General features: G+C 35.3%; 1 protein-coding gene across 12 annotated transcripts in view; it reads right to left on the minus strand.

The window, feature by feature from the left end:
* Itpr (Inositol 1,4,5,-trisphosphate receptor) overlaps positions 1-25153 on the minus strand; it is a 277133-nt gene that overhangs the window by 213114 nt on the left and 38866 nt on the right. For all 12 annotated transcript variants that reach the window (XM_085827003.1, XM_085826988.1, XM_085826993.1 and 9 more), the window contains exons 8-10: positions 14470-14553; positions 10773-10919; positions 6021-6277 (exon numbers count right to left, since the gene is read on the minus strand). In XM_085827003.1, the coding sequence (XP_085683129.1) occupies positions 6021-6277; positions 10773-10919; positions 14470-14553 (488 nt within the window). The remainder of the gene's footprint in view (positions 1-6020; positions 6278-10772; positions 10920-14469; positions 14554-25153) is intronic.

The raw sequence follows: 25153 nt of genomic DNA on the forward strand, positions 1-25153 counted from the left end.
CAAAAGGCTGCTGACCAGTGGCACTGTTTTGAGACATTTTATCCCAGCCGCAGAAACCAGAATACATTCTGACGCTAGCGGCTATCGCATCGGTGCAATACTGGCCAGGATGGCAAAGAAAGACCAATAGCCTATGCATCCAGGTCCCTTACTGCAGCTGAAATGAACTATTCCACCACTGAAAAAGAATGCATTGCCGTCATGTGGGCAATTAGTAAATTCAAGTTATATCTCTACGGAAAACCCTTCACGGTAGTCACACATCACCACTCTTTATGTTCGTTGGCCAATGTTAAGGATCCATCCGGATGATTTGCACAGTAGGCTCTCAATTTGCAGGAATACGACATAAATATCGTCTACAAGAGCGGTTGCAAACACTCCGATGCAGACTCACTATCAAGGAAGCCTCTTAGAGAACCAATAATTGAGAACAATGAAGACATGCCTTTCTTTGCAGCGATCATAGATTATGGAAAAGAGCAGCAGAAGGACAAACAATTAAAATCCATCATTACAACTCTCAAGAGAGGTGATGCATATCAAAATTATCAAATAAGAAATGGTATACTGTACAAAAGAAGCTATAATCCTATGGGACAGCAATGGTTCTTGGTAGTACCAAAGCAACTTCGTAGTGAAGTTCTAAGAAGTCTTCACAGGGTTCGTAGTCACATTTTAGTTAAAAAAATAAGCACCTATAAGTACTTTTCAAACACATTTTAAGGAAAAAATAAGCACATGCCTAATTACATTATACACAACTGCATAATTTTAAAAGAAAAATTAGACTTGTAATTTAAAATATGAGCATTGCAATATTTATTAAGAGAATGAGCATTACCTCAACCATGGAAAACAATTAACTTTTTTTTAAAATTTTAAATGACAGTTCAATTTACAGAATTAGTTTACAATGAGAGAAAAAAAAACTATGCAGAACTAAACTATATTATAAAATTTAATGATGAAATTTCAGTTCAAAATATAGAAAATAAATAATAAGCCATATTAATTGTATTCGTTTGGCACCTAATGATAAATACAATTTATTTTTCCACTCATATTAATATTTAAAAAATTTAACTTGAATCAAAATTCTGAACATTTTCTAAAATTTCACTGCATAACAGTTTTCCCTTAACATACATTCCAAGCAAAGTAATTTAAGTAAAAAAGAGGCACATTTCTGAAATCAGAAGACGGGAAATTACTTCGTGCAGTCATCCATTAACAGTAAAAGCTTAACTAACCCACATACTTGGAAATTGCCGAATATTCCGGATAGTAACTGGAAAAAGAGGAGTGGGTGAGATTGTAGCCGTTCTTTAGATTTCTCGGCTAAGTAAATGATTTTGACCTTTCGATATGTGCATCATATAAGAATAGGCCAACAAAACTTAGAAATATACTGCTTAGAAAGCACGGTAAAACTCTTTTAAGTGTTCATAAACAAATCTCAAACTGAACATCAAAGTTAATTATCTCTGCAAAATACCGCAAACGTTATTGCGCAATACATGCCACATAATTCTTCCATATGTGATATTACACAATCGGAATCAACAGCTGCCGGTATTCGAAGAATAAAGAACTAAATAAAAGAAAAGAAAAGGACTTACTAATCTGGGGTGTTTGTGATTCTAATTTTCAACAGACTGTGTTAAATTTCCAGAATAGAATCAATCTTTGCTTGGGTTGGGTAGACTGCAAAAACTTATAGCCCTATTCCCAATCCAGATTGGACAGTGACAAAAAAAAAAAAAAAAAAAAAAAAAAAAGTCCGCTGCTTCAATATTAGAGATTTTGCTGAGAAAGTGGAGAACCTCCCAACCTCTGTACTGTATAATGTATTGGGGGGGGGAAATTTTTTTGACTATTCAATTATTTTCCTTTCATTTAAGCCATTCCGAATATTATTCCTTAGAAAGCTAATCTGTGTAAAAACACACCCATTTTTGAAAGTTTACCTATACTTCAGCAGTTACTGCAACTACATTATTATAAATATTCATACATATGCTCATAATATAAGCATAACGATCATAATAAACACGAATATGAACTGACCACATGGAACGAGAATGCAAATTATTAAAATCTTGATAGAAATTCAAATGTGTGTAGTATTTGGGTGGGAGGAAAAGAATACCGAATGCACCGGAATTTTCTACTGTTTTCGCAATTCTTTGACCAATAGAACGACGTGAACCTGTCTGTACCCAAGGGATTTGTACGGGACTCCCTTACAAATTCTTTGGTGCACACCATAGGTTACGTTAATGCACAGAAAGGGGGGAAAAGCAATTTCCGGGAGTATGATTCACCATCTGACGTTGCATATAAGGAAGAAAAGTTGTTTATTTAGTTTCTGCTTTGGTACGGGGGGAAAAAATGCACGTTCATTAAAAAAAAAGCACTAAAAGCAAAAAATAAAAAATAAGCACAAAAAAAAAAAAAAAAAAGGGCTTTAAAGAAAAAGTAAGCACCTATAAAGGCCTTTATGTTTTATTTTCAAATATAAGGACTTATAAGCACTTGTAAGGACTGCTACGAATCCTGCTTCATGATGCTCCAACCGCTGGCCATCTTGGATTTGCCAAAACGTACGACCGAATAAGGAGGAAGTACCATTGGCCAGGGCTATATGGAAGCACAAGGCAGTATGTATCACACTGCCGAGAATGTCAAAGACGGAAATCGCCGCTGCAACGTCCACGAGGACAGCTTCATCCGATGAAACCCCCTGACACAGCGTTTACCAAAATTGGAATAGATCTACTTGGATGCTTTCCTGTTACTCAAAATGGAAACCGGTGGATTATAGTTTGCACAGATTACCTTACCAGATTTACAGTCACAAAGACAATACCGACAGCTGAGGGCGCCGGAATTGCCAAGTTTATAGTTGAAGAAATTATACTGAAGCATGGTGCCCTCAAAGAAATGATAAGTGACTGAGGACACAACTTCCTATCCAACGTTGTTAAAGAAGTACCTCATCTATGCAAGATGTCTCATCTACTGACGATTGCTTACCACCCTCAGACCAATGGCTTAACTGAAAGGTTCAATAAGACACTAGCAGATATGTTGTCCATGTAAGTAGACGTTGAACATAAAAATTGGGATATTATTCTACCATTTGTAACATATGCCTATAATTCAGCCAAACAAGACACAACAGGATTCAGCCCATTCTTTCTCATTTATGGCAGACATATCCAGACTCCTCTCGACGTAATTTTCCCATACAGTATCGAAGATAGTTATGCGCAACATCTGATCACTAGAGCTGAAGAAGCTAGACAACTTGCAAAATTCCATATTCTTAAAGCGCAAACCACAGACAAGCGCCGATACAACGAGAGGCATCGACCTGTCAGTTACAACATCAGAGACTTTGTCTGGGTCTTCACTCCAGTACAAAAGGTTGGGTTATCCGAAAAGCTCCTAAGACGTTACTTTGGACCTTAATAACACAACAGCTCTCTGACGTGATGAACAAAGTATGGAACAAAATAAGAAATGACGGAATTCAAAAGACATCGTTCACGTATTGAGATTGAAGCCCTATCTTGACCCAAAAGTAAAACTAGACGATGAAAGAAAGCCTAATATTTCCAGGAGATCTGTTACAAGAAGTCAGACCAGATCGCAGCAGGATGCTGCTTCTTCCTAAGAAAGGGGAAATGTAACGAAAATTGCTCTTTTAGACCGAGCTCCTCATAGCTTAGCGGAGAAGACGCAGGACTCAAAACCTGAAGGTCCCGTGTACGAAACACATCAACCACGAGATGCCTGATGATTGGTTTTTATGCAAATTTCTTGTTAATGTTATCTTATTTATGTAAATTTTCTTCTTATTCTTCCACAGCATTTCCAGTTTGGAATGTCGTTCAATTCGAGTTAATAAAAAAGACTTCAGTACTTGCCTGTTCATTTGTAGAATCCCTTCATCTACCCGACAATATCATAATAACATTCTAAAATTTGTTAAAAAATTGCCCAAAATTCACAAATCATCAAATGAAAGATTTGCAGACTGATCTAAAAACTGTCCATATTTTGGATAATCATTGAACTTGGAAATGCACAACAAAACTATTCATATCACATACACACACACACACACACACACACACACACACAAAAAAAAAAAAAAAAAAAAAAAGGGGGGGAGTGAGACAAGAAAAAAGTGAAACAGCACTTATGAATTGACTTACAAGAAAGTCCTTACTAGAAAACCTAAATTGGCTTACTGAAGATCAAGGTTACAAAAAACCACAGCAAAATTCTTGTACGTGCATTGTGATGCCACATCTCTTATTGTCAATAAATTTCACTCTAAGGAAAAAACTTTTAAAAATGGTTGACAGCAATTACTTGAATTGCCAATTTAGCATCGCCTTATTGCTCGAGTAAAGGACGAAACACCTTCATATTTATTTCTTAATTATTGTTCATTGAACGGGAGTTGGTTTGTTCCCCTTGAAAAGTCAACTAATTTCCGATCAATGACAATGATTACTTGCATTTAATTAAATTTTTGCTTTTAATTCCTTTTACAATTGAAATTTTGTTATTCATGACTTAATTCCAGTCCCCGTTAAACATTTTAACAATTTACATTCAAGTTACTTAAAAATATCTTTCGAAATAGAACTTACTAAGTATGGATTCACTCTTTTCAGATAATTCTACTATAATTAATCTTAGGAGATAATATAATCAATATTATTTAGTAAATAAATTATTATTAACTTACTTTGCAGCAATTGCGCAAGTAGTAGAATAACTTGATTTTGCACTAAATGAATTTAAGATCATACAACATATATATACATGTATATATAAAAAAGGAAAGCTTTTAGATTGTATATTATGCCCAAAAGGGTGTTTTTTTAATGCTTTGTGTGTTACCTTTATTTATTAAATAGCATGTTCTTTGCACTTAAACCATGAAATTCAATTCAACAGCAATATCACCAAATATTTAAAAGAACATAAATACACAATTTCACGTGCTGCAGATAAACCCCCCATACAGTGTTGCCATTGCTCATCTTTGACATCGTTAAGTTTCTTAATAAAAATTCATAAATGCTTTACAAAATATGAAATAGATAATAAAACAGATTTGGGCTTCCAAATGTCCATATTCGGGTGGACACATTTGTTATTTAAAATTTGATGGCTCTAGGTACCATTGTTTTATCACAATGTGAGAAACATATATACATTTACACAGATTCTTCATTATTTAATTTCTTTAAATATAATACAGGGCCCAAATATTTGGTGGCAACAATTTAAAAAGTGATTCTCTGTTTATAGTGAATCAACACACAATGCCAAAATTAAGTTAATAGCACTTCTGGGCAAATTGCCCTTTTGGGCTAAAAATTGCTAAAACTCATTTTTTAGCAATCAAATGAAAAAGTTACAAAACTTATGCCTAAATGATTTTACTAACAAAAACTTTGTATGTCAAAAACTGCTCAGTTGTAATAATTAATTGGAATGCATATCTTTTATCTGCTGTTTACATTAGAAACTTAAAAAAGTTTTAAAAAACTGGAACAAAAGAAATGGAACATGCAGAAAAATTTATATTGATCAAATGAATGTTATTCATTATGTTTAACAAAATACAGCTAGCTATTAGCCACACAAAAAAGAATGTTGCCATTTTTTAATTCCTCTGTTAAGTGTTTTAGTAATAAAACACACATGTCAATTTAAGTGATAAAATTTAAAAACTATAATTCTGATGGAATTAAAAATGTGAAAAATTAGAATATCAATGAATCACATTAATAATTAAATTTCCAATATGTACATTTACATAAAGACCAAATTCAATTTTGAATTTTTTTTTGAAAATAACATCATTTAAATAAATAATTAAAACTGCAAATAATGCATAACAAAAACATATTGAAAACTACATATTTACAAATGAAATAAATACCTATTAAAATTTAGACAATAATTTCAAAATTTAGTAAAGTACTAACTGAGGTACAAGATCATCTCCTCTAGATAGGGTAGTTGCATCTAATTCAAATATGGAAGCAATATCAGTAGAATGTGGAACAGCCACTAAACAATATACATTATTATTAGCTGAACCTCTGAGCTTGTTTCTCATGGCATCCATCGTATCATCATTATCAACTTCAGCTGCTAAATAATGACCAGTGGCCAGGTGTTTAAACCGAAACAAACTATTCCAGTGACCAGCACCACCTCTGCATGGATCATGTTGAACTACCTGTAATGAACAGTATGCATTATCTATAAGAAATCAGATTAACTTTGCAATAATTAATGGGTAAACACATACATCACAGCTGTCACATTCTTGCAACTAGATGGCAGGCATCTCTTCCTTTACCTTTTCTGTAATTAAGTTCCGGGAACGAGTTTAGATTGGAACCGCTCTGAAGAGCGTAAAGACGAAACTTCAGAATTAAAATGTACTGTCTTAAAATAATTATTACCCACCTTGTAAATAGTGTATAATAGTATTTTATTTGAATAAATAAGAAAAAGCCAAGATGGCCTGTTAATTGTAATAGAAACTTTTACTGAAAACGTGATTATTAGAAGCCTGGCATCGAGAACACTGAAGATGCAGCAGGTAAGGAATTTTACATTAATTTTATTGTAAATAGAAGAACCTGATGCAACAACAGCAATATAAGAAAGCACTGCAATTCTGATATGTTTTACAAGGGTTTGCATATAAAATGGCATCACATATTTAAGCTAAATACGCTAAAAAATCACATATTTAAGCTAGATACACTCTGCAAGAAAGATAATTAAATGGACTAAATATCATACATTGAAATTAATTAAATAATATCTTCTTTTAGCATAAACCTTTGGAATTATTGATACCTTTAATACTTTTTGTTAATAGCAGGCTGGTTACATACGATATACAACGTTTTCAGAATGGCAATTTAAGGGAAACAACAGTACATTATATTTGGGCTTATACAACATTATGAAGATATCTAAAAAAATTCAAGAGAAAATAAGATTCATATGTTTGCTTAATCCCTCTTAATATCAAAATTTGCAAACAAACTTTAAAGCAAAGTTTATGAAAGGCAGCTGATCAATATTCTTAAATTTGATAATGAATACATCAACAAAATATTAAAAAGATTTTAAAGAATAAGCAATTAAAATTTCTGCACAACCAAATGTACTTTCAAATATATTTATTTACAATTTTCAGCATCATATTATATAAACTTGTATCGTAATAAATTTCGATACTACTCTTATATATGTCCTCAAGTTGCCAAATGTGACTTTATGGGTTCTGCGCTGGTTTTTGGTGCGACTGTGTGTTCTGCAATGGTTTTTGGCATGATGTTGTTTGTATGGCAACTCTTTTGACATTGAAACTTGATTTTGCTGTAGTGGTTTTATTGGCTGGGCGTTTTGAAATGGCTTATGTTGAAATGAAAGATGTGTTGGCAAAATTTCAGTCACATATTTTGGATTGTGTGCAAGTTAAATTTAGTATTAAAAGGTACGACGTTAGAGTTGTTAACGAGTCTTTTGTTTATGGGTGTGTTTATGCGGATTTTATTCACGAATATATGCTGGACTTTATGTTCTGTGTCTCAGAAGATACAGAGGAAGGATAAAGTGGTGGAAATTGATGAGTTCTGCTGACGTTTGAAATTGATATTTCTGCTGTTTGAAGAAGCAGTAAGTGCAGTTTATTTTATTGTTGTTCTTATTTTGTAGAATGTTATATTCATTGTTTTTTTGCTATGAATTTTTGTTGTTATTGTTGTTTTTTGAATTGTTTGTAATTTATTTTAGTTTATTTTGTTGATTTGTGCACAATGGCTATTGTGCAATTCGTTGATGTTTTTTTTTTTGAGTTAAAACAGAATGCTGTGTACCTGGTATTATTTGAAATTTACTCTTGTTATGTTAGTTTATTTTAGTGAGGTGTAGGTAATTCCTAGATTCTTATGCTGCATAGATTGTGCAATTCTCTAATTTTTTTCAAAGTTAAAACAGATCTTTGTGTACGTGGATTCTTGACAAATATTTTTGGTTAGAAACTTTACGTTTTTGCTATTTTAATTTTTTGTTTCAGAGTTTGGGGATAAATTATGTGTTAAAAACATGGTTTTTGCATGCGCAAAAACTGCATTTTTGCAGACATTTTAGGCTTAAGGTTTGAAATGTAGACAAAAAATTTAGATAGTAATATGGCACCATGGAGTTTCTCGTCAAAAATCTTTGGCATGAACTTTGTTGCCAACTGAGGGCGTGTATAAGAGTAGTTCCTAAATTCCACACTTAGAATAATTGAGCACAAACAATCAGCCAGTTTTTACGTTAACAATAAAGTTAAATATTGCATATTTGCGAACTGCAAGCTTGCAAAAAGAAAATTTGGAATGAAGCATTATTCCATACAAATTCACATATTCTTCAATATTCCAAATAATTCACACAGACAATATCAAGCATACTAGGCTTCAATATTTCACAATGACACAATTTGGAGTTTCTCACTACTCTTTTCTCTTTTCAGCTTTGACAAAATATTTTCCTTTATGACTTCAGCTTTGCTTACAAATACTTTTGTGAGTTACAGTTGCAGAAAAAGCCTTCTTGATAAATAATCTGCTCTTTTCTACAGCTCACAAAGCTAAATAGTTCAGAAGCCATTACTTGTTGTTATAATTAATCATAGCATTACTTGTTGTTATAATAATTCATAACACATCAAAATGAAGAAAGAATTCAGTTAAAGAAAGTCTGCATTGAACGAAAGAAATCTTCCTTAAAATCAAAGTATCGCTGCACACTTCATTTAGACATAATTGAATTTAAAGCATAATTACATGTTGTCAAAAATTTCAATATTACAAAATAAGCAATAAGTAAAATTTTCTGAGAAGAAGTATTGAATATCTACTAAATATGTGAAGCATGAAAAATTAAAGTGCAATATCACAAGACAAAAGTCAAGTATTTAATATCAAGGTCCCTACAAATAAAAATGAAGATTCAAAAAGTGCATTTCATGCTTTATTTGCTTGAAATCAAAAGCAAGAAGATAAATTCTACAGTTACCTTGAAAAGGAAGCATTAAGTGATCATATTTCTTGCAAGTTCAATCAGCAATAAATCAGATGATGTCATTAGAGAAACCAGATGGATATTTGAAAACCTGTTATTTTCTACATGTTCATATAGTAATAAATTAGATGATAATAAATTAGAGATACATAAAAATTGAATGAACAATCAAAGTCTTAATCATATTCCATGCTGCATATTTTTGCCTAATCTTGTCATAAAGCAGCCAAAGCCAGTTAGAGGTTGGTTGGTATAATTCCTGGTGATTCCTTAACTGGTTCCTGGCAACACCAGATGAAAATAATTGAAATATAAATCCAGATTAAATCTCAATACATATAATAAATAAAAACAAAATAAGCTAAAAATTATTCAAATTCAATAATACTGAAATGGATTAAAATTAACCTCTTTTCGGATTAAACAGTCAAAAGATATGTCAGAACAATTAAAATAATTTAAATGAAGCTATTTAAAATACACACGTTCTATTAAAAACGATGCACCGATAGAAAGGCATTATCTTGGGCATATGGGCTCACTCGACTTCTTATTATGTGTAATGCGAGAGTGGCCAATTCTGAGCCAAATCAACATGACCTCCTCCCCCTGGCTTTCATTCACTTCCCAATCTCCCACTCTACAATTTACATTTCTCAATTTGTTGCAAGACTGAATGCCTCACAGTTGCTGCCATTTACTAATGATATTCTGCCTGATGACAATGCTGATGTTTTTAAATGGAACAAGCATACCGAACATTTTAAGAGCAAATTTAACTGCGATGTCTGCCAGCTCATTGCTTTTTATTTCCACATGTCCAGGAACTCAGCAGTAAAGAATCTGATAACCATGTATCCTGAAATTCAAATTCAGTTTTATTACATCAACAACTATTGGATTCTGTGTAACAAAAAGTGTTTCTAGACCTTTCAGGATAGTAAACTAGTCTGTATAAATTATGAATTTCTTACTACATAATTTAGACATGAAAGACAGAGCATAATTTACAACAGATAATTCAGAGGTCAAGAGTGAGCATAAATAATGAAACAAATGCCTTCCATATGACTGCCAATCATATAATTTGCTCTTATATGATTAGTTTCTCTTGAACCATCTGTATATATGGGAATATATCTGCTGTATTATTTATTACCTATGTTCAGAAAGGAAGTGCCTATACATCATATTGTTAGTGCTTTGTTTGTAAAGATGATGAAAAGCATCAAGAAGCTGGATTTGTGCTTGTTCCCAAGCTGGCCAGTTGGAAATTAAAAATTAAGTGTCACAAACAATAATTACACAGGAAACAGGAGCTCCAGCAATAATAATAAACAATTACAAAAGTCATCAACAATATGACAGACTTACAAAGTACAGGAGAGTATTTTGAAAGAAAAACACCATTGTTTTTCTGAGCTGGAAAACACGAAAAATTAAATGTGCTTTCTCTGGGAATTAAAAAGCATTTAGCTCAGTAAGCATTTACACACCACTCCTCAGATGCTTTCCCACTTAATATGGATTGAGGAGAGGCATGAATCCAGATGAGCAAATTATCATCCACAACATATTTTCCTGTTCAGGTGCTTATGCAGAGATGAATGCATTTTTTTTAAGCCAGAAGAAGAACTTACCTCAACCTCCCATAAAGCTTTCGAGCTGGTAGCTGCAGTGGCAGTAGTTCGACCAGTAGATCTCAAAAATACATATTGTGTCTTTTTGTAGTCGTCCATTGTTAGAAATTTTTCTTGTTCTGCATGAAATAATCTAACAACATCCCCCTATACAAGATTTTTAATAATTAAAAAAATTAAACTTAGAAAAGAAAAACTAAATCTAATTACAATATCTAATTACATAAAACATAATAAATGTGGGGCAATAAATATTTTAACAAAAACAGAATCATAAATATTTTTAAATAATATTTATATTTACAGCATTCTTTAACCCTTTCACGACAGTGCACCTTTGTTTAAAGTGTCGGGATGGAAGGGAATTGAAGGCAGTCATCGCACAGGACGGGGGTTTTGCATCGCTAAGACTAATTTTATAAAAATCAGAAAAAAAAAAAAAAAGTTTCACTTCTAGCATTGTAATTTTGGGTACCATTTTAGATTATTACTTGAGCTCTTATATATGTTAAATTAACATTTAACAATCTTTTTTTTTTCTTTATTTTACATGAAAATATATTTAAAATATTGCTTATCTTCTAAAATAATTTTCAGCAGCGCTATTCAAATTATTGCAAAGTTTTAATTGATAAAATTCATCAATAAAGTTTAAAATTAATAAAACAATCCAATAAAGACTATTTACAGTAAGAAGTAACAAAATTTAAAATGAAGACTGAGTGTGGTAAATCTCGAAGCACGAAGAAGTATCACTTTCTAACTCTTTAGAAAATGAATCATCACTCTTATTTATGTTTTCCTCTGATAAATAGCACCTTCACACCATAATAGACTGAAAATGAGGCTTTACGAAATAAAAAGGGAAAGGCCTGAAATATATCTGAAAGCAATGCAAAATGTAACAGAGCTCCACATAGTAACCCTAAAAGACCATACATAGTAGAAGAAAAAATAGAATAAAAAAAAAATTGGATATAAATCAGACATGCGAATTTAAAGAGCCCACCTCTGTTTACACTTCGCCACCCACCTTCATAACAGTCGATGAGTAAAATACCAAAGTCAGGAAGAATATATCAAACTCAAGGTCAGGAACCTAAAACTTTGTTCATTTCAAAAGTAAAGGACACAGAATGCCATCTAGTGGCCTTCAGAAAAATATTCCAGTTTAAAATGCGTATACACATCGCCCGTCCCCTGAATTCAATCTCTAGTGATATGTGGATGGGACGCCAGGCTGCAAGAGACATTCTTAGGGAATGCATATGGGACGTTAATCTGGAAAGGGTTAAAATAAGATTTCTAATAGGCCATCATTAATACAAGTCCTTAAAACAAATTACTCTAAGTACAGCTACTGGTCATCTCAAATGAATATACTCACCATTCTAAACAAATAATTATTTTTATTATTAGTTTTAAAATAGCGTGGTACCTCAGTAGATGTCATTAATCTATTCCAGATCCTTGGACTTACACCAAACCAGACGCACACCAAATTTTTCCAATAAGAAATAAAGGGAAAGTAATTAATCCATTCTTATACAAAAATGCTACAAAAATTATTATAATATTATTTAATATGAAAATACTAATGCAATGGGTAAAATATATGCTAAGCATAAATGAAAATTTACTTATCACTTTTCTGTCTCATTTCTTTGTCAGGTCCCTACTTGGATATAGTTGAGGATCACCAGGTCTGATCTTTACTAAAACTCTCTAAAAGAACTTAGAGAGACTTTGTTCTGCCTTCACTTCAGAAATATGATAATGAAAGCGTTCATATACTGAGGTATGTTATACATCATATAAGATATGGGATTTTCATAAGCATTTCTAACAATGAGTAAAAATGAGAAAATGCTAACAGTTCTACAGTAAATGATAGATGATATATCTTACTTCAGTCTAAATCTTACTTAAGTCTATCTTACTTCAGTCTTGATGAATGACAAAGTTCCTTTTTGAGATTACTGATATTTCCAATAATAAGAACATTATGTTAACTAATTTGTGCAGAGAATAACGAATACCAGTTTTTACATTTTTTACCCATGATTTTTTTAATTATCCCAAAACTGAATTTAATATTTTAAAATTTACAGCATAAATTAGACTCGCTGCTCATGGTTTTTTATCATCATCATCATTAGATCTGAGCTCAAAGCAAAAACTTCAATCAAAGTTTGAAGTAAAATTTATAAACACTGACAAAATTTAATAATTATTACCTTAAAATTAGAAAGTTTTCTTCTTTTGTTGCTGATACATTATTTTCAAATATCAGCTAAAGATACTATCCATTAATCTGTAGCGATGAATATCTAAGCAAAAACTTAACCCTTATACAGCAGATCTCTCTGTTGTATTATTTTTATCCAACTATATTTTACATACCAGCTTGCTTTAGTTTTTCAACTAGAAAAATAGAGCATTTTACAATAGCTACTGCTATCATATTAATATGTTCCAATACATTCCAAAGACATTTAGTAGAGTTGAAAACGCAGCTTTATATCAGCAAGTATATATGTTCTTCATCTACATGCCTTCAAACCCTGAAGATTGAGATCCTGCTTTGTAAACAGCTATACAGCTGCCGAAGAGGGATTCCAATCTAAACTTTTATTGCACTGCAACTAGCCAAAACGTTTTGGCTTATCTCAAACTTCAAAGATCTAAAAATTAAAACTACAAGTGCAAATAAATCATCAAAAACAACCAACACCATTGTAATACTATGTCTAAATTTCACTGATGGCACAATGTAGTTCTGCAGATGCTATTCAATCAGCTGACAGGTCCTGATAAGTGCAATGACCTATTAGATCATACACTGCAGTTCATTACTCTGTTGAACTCCTTGCCTTGGTCCAAGATTCAAATCAAAGCATTATGACATCATTTCAAATCTCATCAGTACTACACGTAATCATACGTACATAACACAATCCTGGGATGTAAATGTAATGAGTAAGTGAACAGTCATAGTACTGCCTCCAAGCCGAAACTGAATCAATCATCTGCAGAAGCTGCTTAAGCTGTCTCATGATTATGTTTTATAAAAAAAACTTCTGATTTCATGGTCCTGATATGTCAGTTTTTTTAGCCTAGCAGACTATCAGTTTGGTTTTTTACTCCCATAATACTTCTATCTCAGCTTATGCTGTGTTATCACAGCCAACAGCAGATCAGACCATATTCATTCTCTGAAAGTGTACTGGACAATAATATCAGTTCACTAATTGTAAAATAAAAATCAGATTTTAAAAACCTTTTCCTAAGAAAATTCTTGATCATCAAGAAACACACCAATTTTACCAGCAAATGGACAAGACCATATTTAATATCTCCTTATTATTTACCATGATGGCAAAGCAGTTTGAAATCAACATATCTGTGCTTATGATTCGCAATAATGATCACATATAATTGTACCACATGGATTTTATATATATGTGATCAGTCCACTTAAAGTTAAAAGATTTTAGAAAACTTTATACTACTTTATACTAATATACTACTAATAATAAGATACTTTATATACTACTTTAACTTTATACTAATATATATATATATATTGCAGAATATAACCAAAAGTAAAGAAAACTTTTGGTTATATTCTGCAAGTATACAGAGACAGAGACATTAACTAATACATACTTGTGCATAAAAAAGAAAGGTTACTTACTCCTTTTAAAACATCATCAATATTTTCTTTGTATTCCATAAACAAGGAAATTTTCCAACTTGTATTTGAATTAACAGCATTCACCTAAAAATTTAAATTATATATATATATATATAAAGAAATTTGAAAAATATTTAACTAAATAGTATCAATGTAGTACAAAATGCTGCAAAATTAATGAGAATATAGAAAAGGATAAAACAATATAAATTTATCAAAACAGCTAGTAACATTGATCAGCTCGTTTTGGGGAATCCCCTTGCCAGATCACTCAGTGGTCTTTGATCTACGTGCTTGCGCGCTGGCGAATTCATTGTTTATTACATTTAATGTGAAAATAATTATTTCAAGATGCCTCCGAAGAAGATTGTTGCCTCAGATAGTGCTGCAAAGAAAAATAAGGAAACCATGGCTGTTGAAAGGGAGGTAATGTTACCCGCGTCCGTGATTATCCTTAAGTCACACATGCCCCCTAGGTGGTGCTAAATGGGTAACTGTCACAAAGTCCTGTGGCATACCGGGGTTTAGTGGGATGAGGTTCGGTCTGATGATGAGTAATCTTATGACGACCCAACAGACCGCTCTTCCTTGGGAAAACTGGCAATTGTGGGGAGGATTTGAAATTCCGAGGACCTTTGATCTGGAGAGGAGGGGTCTTGGAGGAAGCAGCCATGTAGAGGATACAGGAGAAAAGCTGAGTTTTGCGTCTCAGGCTGTCAGATAGTACAGGAGCCCGGGGCAGCCTAAATATAGAAAAGGATAAAACAATATAAATTTATCAAAACAGCTAGTAACATTGATCAGCTCATTTTGGGGAATCCCCTCGCCAGATCACTCAGTGTTCTTTGATCTACGTGTTTGCACGCTGGCAAGTTCATTGTTTATTACATTTAATGTGAAAATAATTATTTCAAGATGCCTCCAAAGAAGATTGTTGCCTCAGATAGTGCTGGAAAGAAAAATAAGGAAGCCATGGCCGTAGCATGTCCTGGCTTCTCTATCAGCTGGTGTATAATCTCGCCTGCCTTGTAGTTCCAGGTGGTGCCTGGGTGGGGTCCTGCCTGACAGAGCGGGGGGCTCTTCCGAGGTCCCTGCTGGCTGCTGAATCTGGGGCTAGCCCCTCCAAACTGGCTCTTAGAAAATCGGAAGGAATTTTTCTCTCCCTTTTTTCAAACAGATACCAAAATGGATGCTTGCAATATAAAATTAGATAAAAACGCATCTTCTGAAACCTCCACTTTAACCACTGTAGCTCCTTCTGAGGGTGTGAATACGCCCTCGGGTGCGGACGCTCTTCTCTTCAGGACTACAGAAACTAGAACCGCTGGTGAAAGGGTGAATGTGCCTTCGGACACGGACGCCTTGAACCCAGTGGGGATGGATACTGACTCCTCTGTCAGAAGTACCGTGCCAGATGTGCAAGCAGATGACCAGTCACCAATGATGGAGGTTGTAAATAAAAGAAGAGAAAAGAAACAACGCCAGAAAGAGCGGAAACGGCTGGAGAGGGCCATGGAAGGGATCTCGATCTCTGGGGAGAAGGGAGCGAAGGAGAAAACAGATAAAGCTGGGACCTCTGGAGCGACCTCCAAACCGGTGAGGAAGAGCCATCCAAGCAATGAAGAGTCTCGTAAGAGAGAACGCATTGCTGGTGACACCCCGGAAATGGCCCTCAAGAAACGACGGCTTTATAGTCAAGCTGCAAGAAAGGCAATTACTCTGCGTGTTATCTGCAAGGATGACTCCAGAGACATAACATCGGTGGATTCAGATTTCATCACCTCTATAATTGATGACCGAATTATCGATGGCTCTATCACCACCTGCAGGGTCCACAAGACAGTCCTGCAGCCGAATGGCCTCAACATTGCATGTGAGGACCAGGAGACTGTGGATGTCCTAAAGACTTTAATTAATGATCTACCTGGCCCTGAAGAAAACCCTCCCGGTTATCATGACATGGCTCCCGGGGACAGACCCCCCATGAAGAGGTTTTTCGCTTGGTTTCCTGGTAGCAAGTCACCAAAAGATAACATCAAGCTCCTTGATGCCTGTAACAAGGGCCTGGATGTTAAGAAGATCACCATCAAGGCAGTTATCCCTGAAGATGGAGGTAATACCCTGGTGGCTGGGAGTGGAACCTGAGCTTATGGATTATCTGGAGGCCCAGAATTTCAAACTTCTTTGTGGTGCCCGTGGCTGTGTACTGCTGAAGGAACCAAGGCAACAGGAGAAATCAATTCTTCCGCCCAAGGATCCTCCGAGGAAACAGTTGATGGAAGAAGGGGAGACCGAAAAGGAGTCGGAACCAAAGCTTTCTTTGGAGGCTCTGAGGAAGACATCTGAATAGTTTTTCCCTGTCACTACTTCCTTTGAAGTAGTGGGCTAAGGATGCGGCTTTTAACTAAGTCTCTCCTAAAATCCTTCAGGATTTCTAAAATTATTCTTTTCTTTCATTTAACCTGTTTTAATGGTTAAGGTTAGTCAGTTAAACCTGCAACATAGCAGAGCAGCTTCATACAATTTAGCTGCTCAATTAGGTAAGCAAGGCACTTTTGTTGCCTTAATTCAAGAACCTTGGGTGTATAAGGGTAAAATCCTTGGTAGGCCCATGAACGCACACTTCTTTTCGTCAGAGGGATCTAATAAAAGACCTAGAACTAGCATTTACATTTCTAAAAATATAAAGGCTATGAAATTATCCCAATTTACATCAGAGGACTTAACTGCTATTTTAACTAAGGATTTCAGTTTTAACAGTTCACAGAGGAAACATTTGTTTTTGCTCGGTTTACATGGCTTATGACCTTAACATTCCGCAAGAATTTATAGATCTTGCGAGTTTCTGTGAAATAAACAATATTCCTATGGTTATTGGTGGTGATGTTAAACGCTCACCACCTATCATGGGGCAGTTCTGATACTAATCCTAGAGGAGAAAAACTCATGGAACTTAAATGAATACCAACCTAACTTGGGTAAACAGGGGAAATCGTCCCACCTTTGTTAACAGAAGAAGAGAAGAAGTCATTGACCTCACATTAATTTCTTCTGATATTTATAACCTTATTGAGAATTGGCATGTAAGTGACAATCCCTCACTTTCAGACCATCGCCTTATACAATTTTGTTTAGAGAAGAAATTCCAGCTGAATATTTCAGAAACATTAAAAACACAAATTGGGACCTTTATAAAGACTCCCTGGTTTCTAATATCATCAACCTTCAGGTTTTAGACAATAATTGTACAGTCGAGGAGCTTGATACTCAAGCAAACAATCTGACAAATGTCATTATTGAATCTTATCATGCATCATGCCTTCTCAAACGAAGGAAGCACTCTCCTAGCAAGAGAGTTTGGTGGACCAAGGAGCTTGAAAGCCTCCGCCTAGAGGTTCGGAGAGCTCACAGGAAAGCAGTCAGAAATAAATGTGAAATTAACTGGTCTAACTTCAAAATTCTACAAAGGAAATTTAAAAGTGAAATCAGGAAAACTAAATACAACTCATGGAGATCGTTCTGCACAGATATTCTGTCCTACCATGAGACTGCCAGAGTATATAAGATTCTTAAAAGATCTCAGGAGTCTCAACTCTCATCGATTATGCAACCTGATGGCAGTTATACTATAAACCCTTTGGATACACTTTCGACCATGTTGAATTTTCATCTGGGGGACACAAGTGTCACCTCTGAACTCCAGGAAAATCCATTGGAACTACTTCATAATCCATTAGATTTGGATTGTGGTGATGGCGATAAGGAGCGCGCCTTGCGCCCTCCGATAAGTGTGGCAACCCTAGAGGAGAAGTTTCTTACGAGTAGCGAGCAGAGCGAAACAGGCAGGCTGTCGGGCAGTGTGCGCGAAGTTCCGAAATAAATCTTAATTTTTATTGTGCACTATGTCTTGTTAATATTATATTAATGCAGTAAGAACATAATCTGTGATATGGAATTCGAGGATAGGTGGTAAAACATAACCGGAAATTTCCATAATGGTAACCTGGACTGTGTTAAATCGTATGAACAGTTCTCAAGCACTTTCGGTTTTGACTACAAGCCATCACTCAAGATCTCCAAACCAGAAGTAATGGATTACATCGGTTTTCATCCTCCGGATCACAGATGAGTAGTAATTATAGATCATTTTATAATTCTGTTTTCTACTTATCATTTAATTTCATTTTCTTTAGTTAAATTTTTCCTTTTATTTTGGCTTAAAAACCTTGCACAATGTCTGATGTTCATGCCGTCCAAATTCCGGTTTATAACCGATCAGACCCATCTTTATGGTTTATTATGTGTGAAAGTACCTTTGCTCTTGCCACCCCCAAACCTATCACAGAATCCATTACTAAATATAATTATGTAGTTTCTCATCTTCCTCCAGATATCGCATCACTAGTACGGGATTTACTTATGAAACCAGACCTTATTGATCCATATGCAAAGCTTAAAACTGAGTTAATAAATCGTTCGGGAGAATCTTCTCAGCAAGAAATTCGCCAATTATTATCTGGAGAGGAATTAGGTTCTCGAAAACCTTCCGATTTGCTTATAAATATGAAACGTCGAGCAGAATCTTTAAATGTTCCTGATAACTTAATGTTAGAATTATTCCTTCAACGTTTGCCTTCGACTGTTCAGTCTATTTTGGCAGCGGTTTCCAATTTAACTGTAGATAAAGCTGCAGAAATTGCCGACAGAATTTTAGAAGTAAATCCAACCCCAGGGACTTGTGCCGTTTCTCGCACAGTCGATCAGTCTCTTGAGGATAAATTATTTAAACAAATAGAAAAATTAAACAAACGTATTGATCGCATTTCTCTTTCTCGTGGTCCCTCGCCAAATCGCGGAGATCGCAATAAGGAAAGAAGCAATTCCAAAAGGAGAGATTATTCTGTTTGCTGGTATCATAGACGTTTTGGGAAAAAGTGTAGAGATGACAAATGTACAAAACCTTGTTCATGGCAGGGAAACGAAACCAGCAAAGAATAGAGGCGACTTATTCTTTGCCTCAAGTTTCACGTCGCCTGTTCGTTCGTGACCGTAGAACAAACCTTTCATTCTTGGTCGATACTGGCTCTGACGTGTCCTTACTTCCAGCAAATAATTCTCAAAAACGGAATTCGTCCCAACAAACACTTTTCGCTGCTAATTCTTCTACTATTCATGTTTATGGTCAAAAAACACTTTCTTTGGATTTCAAATTAAGACGACAGTTTACATGGACTTTTCTTATAGCAAATGTTAGTACACCCATTCTTGGAGCAGATTTTCTCCATTTCTTTGAATTGGTCCCTGATCTCAGAAACAAATGTCTCAAAGATTTAAAAATGCATTTTAAAACCGTCGGTTGCGTGAAAACTGCAAGCATTTATTCAGTAAAAACTGTATTTAGTGATACACCATATCACAAAATTTTAAAAGAATTTCCTTCAGTTACTAGATTACCAGATCCTAACCAACCTTTTAAACACAACACCGTTCATTATATCATAACTAAAGGTCCACCTGTGGTTGCAAAACCTCGTCGGTTAGCTCCAGATCGCTTAAAAATAGCAAAACAAGAATTTCAAACTATGATGCAATTGGGGCATTTGAGACCTTCGAGCAGCAATTATGCATCCCCACTTCACATGGTTCCAAAAAAGGGAAGTCTGGAATGGAGACCTGTAGGAGATTATCGAGCATTGAACGCTCAAACAATAAAAGACAAATACCCTATTCCATGTTTAGCCGATTTTACTGCTGCATTGCACGGTACTAAAATTTTTAGTCATGTCGACCTGATTAAGGCATACCATCAAATACCAATTAACCCAGCCGACATCCACAAAACCACCATATGCACACCATTCGGTTTATTCGAAAGTATCCGTATGCAATTCGGCTTATGCAATGCATCTGCGACTTTTCAACGTTTTATAGATGAAGTCACGCAGGATTTAGAAGGCGTTTACGCTTTTGTCGATGACTTGCTCATAGCCTCTAAAGATTCTGAGGAACATTGCAGGCATTTGAAAGCTTTATTTTCCAAACTTCAGGAATATGGACTTTGCATAAATGTTTCAAAATGCACCTTTGGTCAAACATCTATTGATTTCTTAGGTTTTCACCTTAGTGAAAACGGAATTGAACCTCTTCCTGACAAAGTCAAATGTATTTTAGATTTTCCTCAACCTACCACTCTCACTCAGCTTCGCCGATTTTTAGGCATGTTTAACTTTTATAGATGTTTCATACCTAAAGCAGCACATATTCTTTCTCCTTTAATAAAATTGTTAGAAGGCTATATTAATAAAAAGAAATCTCGTTCTCGTGTTCAGGATTCATCCCCACAATTAAATTGGAACGAGAATGCTGAACAAGCCTTTATTGCTGCCAAAAATGCCATTGCTCAGGCTACCCTTTTGAGACATCCTATTCCCGGAGCCCAGCTAAGCATCTGGGTAGATGCCTCAGACGTCGCAATCGGCGGCACACTTATGCAGTTGTCTCAACAAACATGGGAACCTATAGCATTTTTCTCTATGAAACTCAGTAAAAGTCAACAGAAATGGTCCGCGTACAATAGGGAATTATTTTCTATTTATTCTGCAATTAAGAAATTCCGACACATGTTAGAGGGCAGAAATTTTATAATTTATACGGATCAAAAACCGTTAATATACGCTTTTAAACAGAACCCTCATAAATGTTCACCTCGACAATTGCGCCATTTAGATTTTATTTCTCAGTACTCTACTGACATTAGGCATGTGCAAGGTTCAAAAAACGTCGTTGCTGACGCTCTTTCAAGAATCGAAATTGATTCCATAACAAAATCTCCATTTTTGGATTTTAAAAAATTTTCGGAAGCTCAACGGCATGATCCGGAGGTACAAGACCTTCTCAAAAACAACACATCATCTTTGAAACTGGAATTTAAACCGTGCCAATATTCTGATGGTAATATTCTTTGTGACATATCAACAGACATTCCTTGTCCATTTGTTCCGAATTCCTTTCGCAGACTCATCTTTAATCACCTGCATAATCTGTCTCATCCAGGAATTGCAGCTACTACGAAGCTTATTTGTTCTCGTTATGTATGGCCCGATATGAAACGTCATATCAAAAATTGGGTGAAATCCTGTGAATCTTGCCAAAAATCGAAAATTACTAGGCATACTAAAGCACCACTGGGCACATTCTCTCTTCCTGATGCACGTTTTTCAGAAATCCATATGGATATCGTCGGACCGTTACCTCCATCAGAAGGCAATGTGTACCTTTTGACTCTAATAGATAGATTCTCCAGATGGCCTGAAGCCATTCCCATCTCGGATATGAAAACGGAAACCATTTGCAGAGCCATCTTCAACTGTTGGATATCTCGTTTTGGCTGCCCATCGATCATAACAACAGACCAAGGTTCTCAAATGAGATCCGCACTTTTTGCAGAATTCACGCGCATTTTGGGTACGAACAGAATCACAACAACAGCCTATCATCCAATGTCCAACGGCATTGTTGAACGATTTCATCGACATTTAAAATCTTCTCTCAAGGCTCACGAGACCAATAACTGGACTGAAACACTACCAGTTGTTATGCTTGGTATTCGGACAGCCGTAAAGGAAGATCTACAGTCATCTTGTGCTGAACTGGTGTACGGCACAACTCTCAAGCTGCCTAGTGATATGATAACGTCATCTAAGATATCTCCGTATGACACACAATTTATCACGAATCTTAGGCATAGAATGCAACAATTGAATCCAATAGCAACATCTGCACATTGCCAAGAAAAATGTTACGTAAGTGCTACCTTAAAGTCGTGTACGCATGTATACTTACGTGTCGATCGAGTAAAGCCACCTCTGTGCCAACCATATACAGGTCCGCATAAAGTTCTTTCTAGAACGGACAAAACTTTCACAATTGATATTAACGGTCTGAAATCTACTGTGTCTATAGACCGTGTGAAACCAGCTTATTTGCTTTCGGACTCTAAATTGCCTAAACTGAAAACAAATAAAGACTTAAAGACAGTTCAGCAGAATAAATCTGCAAACGAACTCTCTAAGACACAAACTGTCACCAGATCGGGAAGACATGTTCACTTCCCTAAGAAACTTGCTTCTTATATAACAATTTAAAACACTTTTTTAAAATTCATATCTTAACATATTTCTTGTTATTTCATGTTTATTATATGTGTCAATACCTTGTTATATATTGAATTGCATTTTGATCTTTTCTAATTTTATATTCTAATTTTGTAATCATGTAAAAAATACCCGACAGCACGGATACTCTGAGATAATTTCATAACCTATGTCGTTCCTTTGAATAGTCATTAAAGGAACTGGGGGGAAACTCTGTGGTGATGGCGATAAGGAGCGCGCCTTGCGCCCTCCGATAAGTGTGGCAACCCTAGAGGAGAAGTTTCTTATGAGTAGCGAGCAGAGCGAAACAGGCAGGCTGTCGGGCAGTGTGCGCGAAGTTCCGAAATAAAGCTTAATTTTTATTGTGCACTATGTCTTGTTAATATTATATTAATGCAGTAAGAACATAATCTGTGATATGGAATTCGAGGATAGGTGGTAAAACATAACCGGAAATTTCCATAGGATTTTGCTAAGACAATAGTGAACTTTGAAAAGGCTAAAGCGGCCCTTGATGTATTTCTTCCCTTTAAATCTCCAGTAAACAATGGCATTTACCCAATTCTGCTTCAGAAAAGCTGGGATATTTTTGGCCACATTCTCGTGGACATATTCGAATCCAGTTTGGTTTTGGATATGTTCCTAAGGTGTGGAGAACTTCACGAGGTGTGTTTCTTCCTAAACCAGGAAAAGATACATATGAGAAACCAAACTCATTTAGAATGATTACGCTAACATCCTTCCAGCTTAAGCTGTTGGAGCGATTGATTTTCTGGCACCTCCAGTCAGATAATAATCTGAACCAAACTTTTGGCTTAGACCAACACGGTTTTAGGCCTGGCTTCTCCACTGAGCCGGCCTTACACCAACTCGTGTGGAGAATAGAAAAAACAATTATAGAGAGACACTTTGCCATTGGGATTCTACTGGATATTGTAGGAGCCTTTGATAACATCGGTTTCGAGAAAATACATAAGGCCCTTACTGGAAGTCATATTCACCCTATGATAACTAGATGGGTCATCTTTATAATTAAAAACAGGAATATCTGTGTCAGTCTCACTGACTATGAAGTAAAGAGAGATATTACTAAAGGGTGTCCGCAGGGTGGTATTCTTTCTCCAATCCTGTGGAACCTGGTATTCGACTCACTCTTAGTACTTCTACGGGAGGAACCTGGCATGTCACAGGCTTATGCAGATGACCTTATTGTGTTATTACAGGGTTTCGATATCGGAACCCTACACAATCAAGCTCAGCAGATCTTGAATAAAGTTTCACACTGGGGTGAAACAAATGGCCTATCTTTCTCTGCTGAAAAATCTGAGGTCATAGTTTTCACGTGGAGAAGGAAATGGAAACTGACAGATTTATATCTGGGTAACCAGATTATCAGACGTAAGGAATGCGTTAAATATCTAGGATGTTACCTGAACAGTAAACTTACATGGATCACCCATATAAAAGAAAAGGCACAAACAGCCACAAATGTTCTAGTACTTTGTAGGCGAATTGTTGGTAAACAATAGGGCCTTAACCCAAAATCTACTCTATGGATTTATACTGCCATAGTCCGGCCAATGCTATCTTACGGATGCGTGGTCTGGATCAATGTTATTAACAAAAGCACATATTTAAACATTTTACAAAAGGTGCAAAGACTTGCTTGCCTATGCATTAGTGGGGGCTTTAAATAGTACCCCTACTGCTGCATTAGAATTTTTATTGCAAATTCCACCCTTGAAATTATTATTGAGAGGAGAAGCAATTAAAGCCATGTATAGATTGAATAAAAATGCCACATGGTGCCAAAGGACAGGTTTTGGTCATAAAAGCCACATTGACATATGCCTGGACTTGGGCAATGAGATCCCTATAATCTATATGCCCAAAGATGCAATTACTAAAACAATAGTTCCAGATAAACTATTCTCAACTCGCATACCAAAAAGGAATGAGATAGAATCTCTAATTGACCTAATTCCAACAGGATCAATTGAATGTTACACAGATGGATCAAAATCCAACTTCACTGGAGCTGGAGCTATTATAAGAACCAAGGGATCTGAAGCAGATTTCATTAGATTTTATCTATACATACCTTGGTAAATTAACAACTGTTTTCCAAGCCGAGGTTCTGGAGATCAATATGGTCGCCAGGGAGATCTTAGCTAAAAATACAGTTGATAAGTATATATATATTCTCTTTGACAGCCAATCAGCCATTCTTGCCCTGGCTAATCGTGTCAAGTTACAAAACTGTGTTTTGAACTGTACTCAAGATCTCAATTCTCTGGCTCAGGCCCATAATACCATTAGTTTAGTCTGGGTCCCAGGTCATTGTGATTTTGCTGGAAATGAACTAGCTGATAAAGTAGCTAAAGATGCTTCGCAACTACCCATGTCTGGCCCAGAAACATTTTACCCAGTTTCATATCAAACTGTTAAAAAAGAAGTAAGAAGCTGGATAAAGAACAAACATGATGATATATGGTCTAAACTACCAGATTATGCTCATTCTAAATTGGTGC

This window comes from Stegodyphus dumicola, chromosome 1 (assembly GCF_044657685.1).
Source record: "Stegodyphus dumicola isolate Sdum_Otavi_A_Nest chromosome 1, ASM4465768v1".
In the NCBI taxonomy this organism is placed as follows: domain Eukaryota; kingdom Metazoa; phylum Arthropoda; class Arachnida; order Araneae; family Eresidae; genus Stegodyphus; species Stegodyphus dumicola.